Here is a 7837-nt window from a genome sequence, read left to right on the forward strand (position 1 = left end):
CAAAGTCACCCCAGTTTACGGTACAAAAAAAAATTGAAGTAACTTTTACTTGAACTACTCTGTAACTCTGTTCCCAACGAAGATAGGAATTTCGTTTGTTCAGTAAAGTTTCATATTTTTGTACGTTCTAAAACTTTCCCGAATAAACCATTCCTCTATCGCTTAACACAAAAAAGTTAGTATTTTTTATATATGAAAACCTACTGTAATATATGCTCGCCGTACTCTAATATGGGTACTCTAATATGGGATACCACAAAAGATCAAAACAATGGTCGCAGTGGTCCAAATCTTACAAAAAAAAAAATATGGGTGGATTGGGACAAATGGAACCTAAAGAAGTTTATAGTACTTCAGCCTAACTTTAAGGAAAAGTATTGACATCATGATTCCACTTGCCCCTTTTTAACCAATACGTTCTTGAAGGTATCGAAAAAATAAGCTAAAATATGATATAACTTTGGGAGGAAATGTCCTGGATATATATCTTTGGCAAAAATGTGTGTTTTGTGTGCCCTAATAATCCCTCCGAACTACACTTTCGTGTAAAATGCAACTAACAAAAGTAAAGTACAAAAAAATTAACTTTTAAATAAGTTCCATGTGATATACTTTATAATTTTGTTCCGAAAAGAGATAGGATTTTCATTTGTTCAACAAAGTTTCATATTTTTGAATCATCTACAACTTTGATGAATAAACTATTCTTCTACCACTTAACACAAAAAAATTATTTTTTTAAATTTTAGTCAAGTAAACGTTTTTATATATTTTCACAATTTGTGATTATACGGGTCATTCATACAAACAATTTCCATTGAATTACTTTTTTTCCATTGAATCACTTTTTTTTAAATGGATGTTACAAAAGTTGCTTGGGTTTCATATGTCCTCGTTTTACACAGGTGAGGAGCAAAATGTTGACAGTGAGCAAGCTGGATACTACTCCGGAAAACATAGTGCGAAGGATGAGCGACGATGAGAGCACTTGGAGAGCAGTCATCACGGCTACTTCACAGATTGTTCTCACCCTGCAAGACATCAATCGATGGAACACCCATCGAAATGCCAGTGAAGGCTAATTCTGCCTTTACGAAGTCAGCCAAGTTGTTAAAAATAAGGCGGTGCACTAAGCACTCTCGCTCTTCTACCTGAAGCAATGCCTAACAACAGTTTCAAAGACTCGGGTGTCGACGAGGATTCCCGAGCAGTGGATGTAAGGGGCGACTGCAGACGGATAGCCTGTGTTTTCTTGCAGGCGTATGCTTGGATAAGACATAGGACCACTATAATCTGTTGCCAACGGTAGGGCTCAAAAATTTTGTTCTCTCGCCAAAAAGTCCTTATTCGAAATTTTATTTTAATCGGTCTTCGGGAGGTCTCAGAAATGTATGAAACTTCGAGATCTGGTGTTGCTGCTCTTTTTTTGCTACTATCATACGGCCGTCGTGGTTTCACCCACGGGAAGCAAGGTGTCTAGTATCAATACTTTATTCCAATGTATAAATATCGCCAAAATGTACTATTTTAGACTTTGCAACAGAAGTTCGCATCGAATGATGAGAATGGAATTTTGTAACTATATCTGGTTCTAAGAAAAAAGCTATGAAACGAATTTTGCATGGGAACTTTTTTCGGGATAATGAAACTTTTAAGACTCATCGCTGAATGTTGTGTTTTATTCCGTTTTCTACATGATAGTCTTTGCGTTAGGTTACCCTCTATCAACCTACTTCTCTCATCAGTATTTTTACAATTCACATTTTTTGTTATCAATGTTGGCAAAGCAAAGTAATCTCAACATTTACGCGGAAGTAATTTGGCTGGAGAGTCATATGCGTTAAATGCAGTGCTACGCTTTCAGAAGTTAGTATTGAAAAAAATGCAAGAAGTACATCAAAGGTCAATTTTGGGATGAATGACTGCAGTTTCCTGTAAATTAATAACGTTCGGCTTAAATTGGTAAAGTGAATGAATTTCTCCGATAAATGCTCTTATGTTCAAATATTAGTTTTAAATGTTTGTTACATTCTTCGATTTGTGATTCTTGACGCATTGGACTACCAAGTATTCGACGATGTCATCACATAACCTAGAAGTATTGTCATACCTATTATTCATTCACCCTCAGTTCATAACAAACTAATTAAAAGCTAGTTCAGCACAATCTGTTTATAAAAACACTTCTACAAAATGTTTGAACGTGGTGGAATTCCACATTTTACATGCTAGAACGTCTGATTGACAACAATTACTTCCTGTACAGTAGAACGAGAGGAGTACCGCTAACCACCTTCTAGAACTTTTAAGACCGTTTAAAAAAAACACGAGGTTAATAAACTGAGAAGAATAATGTATTTCTTAAGTTAATCCATATACTGCTTTGACTATTTACCTGTAGTTTACATTACAAAACTTTAAAAAATATCAAAGCTTTTTAAAATAATTTCAGAATAAAATATGAAGCTTTTCGATTTGCGTTATTTGCAAAACTTTTTCCTGTCTCACCATCATTTGAAACTTTTAATTTGGTGATAATCAATGCGCTTCTCGATTGCTTGCAAAACTTTTGTTTGGTTTGCAATTATTTCATTTTGTTCTTTAAGTTGAGCTTCGAAGTTGTTTTTCGCATTCTGAAATATTTCTAGCTGCCTATTTACTGATCTAGATAGTGCAGAACATGTTGTTTCCGAAATTCGACTTTTGCTTTTGGTGTCGCAAGACACTTCATCTAAATCACCAATGATTACGTTAGCTAGTCGCATGTTTTGCAGCATTGTATCCTTCCAAATACAGTCAAGTGGGTTTTTACTTATTTCGAAACTTCGCAGCTTTGGAAACTGAGAGTCTAAATTTTTGACGTAAACTAACTTATTTTTTTCAACCAAATCCAAAGTTTCCAAAGCAGGTATATACCACAAATAGACATCCAGTTGAGCTAATTTATTATAATGCAGATCAACCAGTCGTAGCACGGGCAAACTTATTACTGATGTGGTTTGTATCGTTTTCAAGCCGTTGCCAAAAAGAGAAAGTTCTCTCAAATGCTCCAGAGATTCCAATTGAGTCATATCTATTGATTCAATAGAATTGAAACTTAAATTCAATACTTTTAGAGACAGTAGACGATGTAAATTTTTCGGTAGCATTGTAAGCATACTATTATATATTCTTAGCTCCTCGATTTGATAACTTATCGCGCGTGGTTGTATTAGTAGATCTACTGTTGCGGAATGTATCGCATGCAGATATTTAACGGAGGGTGCCAAAGTTATCTCTCGCATTCTTCCGCCAAAAATAATCAAACTTTTTGTTCGAAAATTTTGAAGTAAGCCGAAATTTGCATCTGATAAACTGCCATTATCAATTCGGATCGTTGTTTTGTTCGCGAGCTCCGAAAAAGGACCATTGTGAATTACGGATTCTGTCTCATTCCACCGATTGTATGTAGAGAACCTATCTGAATACCTTATTTCAACAGCGATGACAGATAAGGTCAGCGCGATTAGTCTAAAAAAGTTGGTGGAGGAAAGTACAATCAATTTTATATGACCGAAACCGATACAAATTAAACTTACATGAAAACCGTCAAAATCGATGCCAGCATCATTAGCTAATTTTATATATCACCTTTTTGTATTAACTTTTCCGATAAAACGCTATCTTCCAGAAATCTGTGCAACGACTGAGCAACTGGAGAATGTTTTGCTTTTTATATAAAAATATGGATAGGGAAATTCCACATGTGGTGACGAATAAATTGTTTACGCACGGTAGACTCATTAGCTTCTTGGTGAAAGAGAGTAGGGGAGAACCGTTCAAGACGCACCAGTTGGGTAAGATGGCCCATGCTATTAATTCTCCAAAATAATCACACATGTGGCTTTTTATGACGATTTTGTTTGCTTTTTTCATAAAAATCCAGCTTTACTACAGTTCTTATTTAAAAAAGATTGCCATAATGACTAAAATACATGAAAAACTGTACAATTTACTGTGACTCTCTCCAACATGTATTCATGAATTTTATAAAAGCTTTTATGATTAACTGACAGTGATTTCCCTAACCTTCACACTTATGAAATTCATAATACCATTTGGTCGGCGTGCGGCCAGACTGAACCAAGCGCCATTTTTTTTGAGAATTGAGTTTTTAACACTAGTGGATTTTTTTTTTCCTCATTTATCGTTTATTTGACACGGCACAAATACAATTTAATGTTTAACGGCGCCAATTATATCTGGTGACTTGAAAACTAAAAGCAAATTTTTTATCCTCGCTGCCGACTACGAGCTGAAACTAAAGCTAGAATATTATGCATTAAAAGCACAGGTTGGCTGTTTGATGGTTTTCATTGCCATAGGTAGGCAGCATATTAAATTTGTTCCGCTGCTGGGCCAAGATATTACGGACTGGCATATTGGGTTGTTTCCATCGGGCCTTGAGAGTATCGTGCGGGTCTGATTGCTGTTTCCGGATCCGGGGTCTTAACGTGTTCTTGTCGTTTGGTTGGATGTAGACGGAGGGGAACGGGACTAGACTGGGGCATGGATGGATTTTAGGAAAATGTGTATAAGGGTCATTTAGGGTATGTCACGGCTCGCCAAGACATCACGAACAGGAACAGCTGGCCGTCTACCTCCGGCCTGAAGGGAAGCTACTAATTTAGACCTGGCGTCACGGTGGACAGGGCATGACCAAACAACGTGCTCTATGTCGTGATAACCTTCACCACAGGCACAGATACCGCTTTCTCCGAGCCCAATACGACGGAGATGCGCGTCAAATCTATAGTGGTTGGACATAAGCCGAGACATCACGCAAATGAAATCTCGACCTACATCCAACCCCTTGAACCACGGATTCGTCGATACCTTGGGTATAATGGAATGTAACCACCTTCCCAGTTCCCCTCTGGTCCAAGAATTTTGCCAACTGATGATCGTATTCTGACGTACAAATGCAAAAAATTTATTAAAAGCAATTGGTCTTTCATAAATTTCACCGTTTGTTGCGCCCACCTTAGCCAAAGAGTCCGCTTTCTCATTACCCGGTATCGAGCAGTGAGAAGGGACCCACGCTAAGGTAATCTAAGAAGATTTTTCGGATAAAGCACTCAGATGTTCCCGTATTTTCCCCAGGAAATACGGAGAGTGCTTAACATCTTTCATCGATCGGAGAGCCTCAATGGAACTGAGACTGTCCGTAAAGATGAAATAATGGTCCGTGGGCATTTTTTCGATAATCCCTAGGGTGTACTGAATTGCAGCTAATTCTGCGACGTAAACAGAAGCAGGATTATCGAGCTTATGGGAGACGGTTAAATTGTTATTGAAGATACCGAAGCCAGTGGACCCATCGATAAGTGATCCGTCAGTGTAGAACATATTTTCACAGTTGATGTTTCGATATTTATTAGAAAAAATTTTGGGGATCTGCTGCACGCGTAAATGATCCGGGATTCCACGGGTTTCGTCTATCATGGATGTATCGAAAAACACAGTAGAAGCAGAAGTATTTGATAAGTTGACACGAATTGGAATATTCGAAGAAGGGTTAATATTTTGGGACATGTGATTGAAATACAATGTCATAAAACGGGTTTGAGAATTAAGCTCGATTCACCTTTCAAAATTTTAAATCACAGGACGGTTCAAGACCTCACATTTGATAAGAATACGAGAAGACAGGCTCCAGGAGCGGTTTTTCAATCGTAGAACTCCAGCTAAGACCTCCAAACTCATCGTACGGGTCGATTGCATGCAACCTAAGGCGATACGCAAACAACGATATTGTATTCGCTCCAGTTTGATCAAATGTGTGTTTGCTGCGGAGCGGAAGCAGAAACACCCGTACTCAATAACAGACAATATCGTTGTTTGGTAAAGTCTTATAAGGTCTCCTGGATGGGCTCCCCACCATTGTCCGGTTATTGTGCGAAGAAATTTCACTCTTTGTTGACATTTTTTCATCAGATACCTCACGTGGCAACCCCAGGTGCCTTTAGAGTCGAACCAGACACCAAGATATTTGTGTACCAAAACCTGAGAAATCGTTTTACCCATTAATTGTGTTTGAAGCTGAGCAGGTTCATGCTTCCTTGAAAAAACTACTATCTCAGTCTTCTCCGGAGATAATTCGATACCTAGCTGTAAAGCCCAAGCGGACAAATTGTCCAAGGTATCTTGCAATGTTCCTTGCAAATCGGCAGCTTTGGCTCCTGTAACAGAGATTACACTGTCGTCTGCAAGTTGTCTTATCGTGCATGAATTTGCCAGACATTCGTCGATGTCATTTACATAAAAGTTGTAAAGAAGGGGGCTTAAACATGAGCCCTGGGGAAGACCCATGTAGCTAATGCGAAAAGTTGCCAAATCGCCGTGCGTAAAATGCATGTGCTTTTCGGACAACAAATTGTGCAAAAAATTGTTTAAAATTGGAGAAAATCCTTGTCGGTGAAGTTTGCCCGAAAGAATGTCAATAGAAACGGAATCAAAAGCCCCCTTAATGTCCAAGAACGCAGACGCCATTTGTTCTTTGCGAGCATACGCCAGCTGAATATCTGTTGAAAGCAACGCAAGACAATCATTCGTCCCTTTGGCACGGCGGAAGCCAAATTGAGTATCCGATAGTAGGCCATTTGATTCGACCCAATGGTCTAAACGACGGAGTATCATTTTTTCCATCAATTTCCGGATACAGGATAGCATTGTAATCGGCCTAGTTGTGATCAGAAGCTGGTTTCCTTGGTTTTTGGATGGCGATAACCTTCACTTGTCTCCAATCCTGCGGTACAATGTTTTGCTCCAGGAACTTATTGAATAAGTTCAACAAGCGCCTCTTGGCATTGCCGGGTAGATTCTTCAACAAGTTTAATTTGATTCTATCTAACCCAGGCGCGTTATTGTTACAGGACAGGAGGGCAACTGAAAATTCTGTCATCGTAAAAGGTGATTCTATCGCGTCGTGGCCCGGAGACGCATCGCGAACAAAGTTTTGCGCAGGAACACAGTCCGGACATACTTTCCTGGCAAAATCAGATATCCACCGACTTGAAGACTCCTCGCTTTCGTTGACCGTTACGCGATTCCGCATTCTTCGGGCTGTGTTCCAAAGAGTGCTCATCGATGTCTCCCTCGACGTCTCGTTCACGAACCGACGCCAATATCCACGTTTCTTTGCTTTAGCCAAGCTTTTAAGCTTGGTATCAAGCTCCGAATACCGTAAATAGTCGCCAGGTATACCTCCCGTCTGGTAGGCCTTAAACGCGTCGGATCTTTGCGTGTAGACATCGGAGCACTCTTGGTCCCACCACGGAGTGGGAGGCCGTTCTTTGATCGTTACGCCGGGATATTTCTTCGTTTGGGCTTGCAACGCGGCGTCGAGAATCAAGCCCGCGAGGAGGTTGTATTCTTCAAGTGGTGGATGATGTTGAATCGGCTCGACCGCTTTGGAAATCATTTCCTCGTATAACTTCCAATCGACATTCCGTGTGAGGTCATACGGAATGTCAACTGGTCGCATGCGAGTTGACCCGTTAGTAATTGAAATATGAATAGGCAACTGGTCGCTACCGTGAGGATCGAGGATTACCTTCCATGTGCAATCCAACCGTAGCGACGTCGAACATAAGGATAGATCCAAAGCGCTTGGGCGCGCTGGAGGTTTCGGGATACGTGTCATTTCACCGTTGTTTAAAATAGTCATGTCGAAGTCATCGCAAAGGTTATAGATTAAAGAGGAGCGGTTATCATTGTATGGGGAACCCCAAGCCACGCCTTGAGAGTTGAAGTCTCCCAAAATCAAACGTGGCGAGGGAAGAAGTTCTATTAAATC

The 7837-nt window shown here is 39.7% G+C and overlaps 1 protein-coding gene across 1 annotated transcript; it reads right to left on the reverse strand.

The window, feature by feature from the left end:
* Positions 1–2243: 2243 nt before the first annotated feature.
* Positions 2244–3677, reverse strand: LOC129722801 (leucine-rich repeat-containing protein 40-like). Its single transcript, XM_055676559.1, has 2 exons — positions 3579–3677; positions 2244–3510 (listed from the first exon to the last, which is right to left on the reverse strand). Exons 1-2 carry the CDS (start codon positions 3608–3610, stop codon positions 2511–2513), a joined length of 1032 nt encoding a protein of 343 aa, XP_055532534.1. The 5' UTR covers positions 3611–3677; the 3' UTR covers positions 2244–2510.
* Positions 3678–7837: the final 4160 nt, after the last annotated feature.

This window comes from Wyeomyia smithii, chromosome 2 (assembly GCF_029784165.1).
Source record: "Wyeomyia smithii strain HCP4-BCI-WySm-NY-G18 chromosome 2, ASM2978416v1, whole genome shotgun sequence".
NCBI lineage: Eukaryota > Metazoa > Arthropoda > Insecta > Diptera > Culicidae > Wyeomyia > Wyeomyia smithii.

Excerpts from the sequence above, each read along its gene's own strand:
- LOC129722801 (XM_055676559.1), bottom strand. The coding sequence starts at position 3,610 with ATGATGCTGGCATCGATTTTGACGGTTTTCAT. Across the intron at positions 3,511-3,578 it reads TCGATTTTGACGGTTTTCAT|ACTAATCGCGCTGACCTTAT; the intron begins GTAAGTTTAATT and ends CAACTTTTTTAG.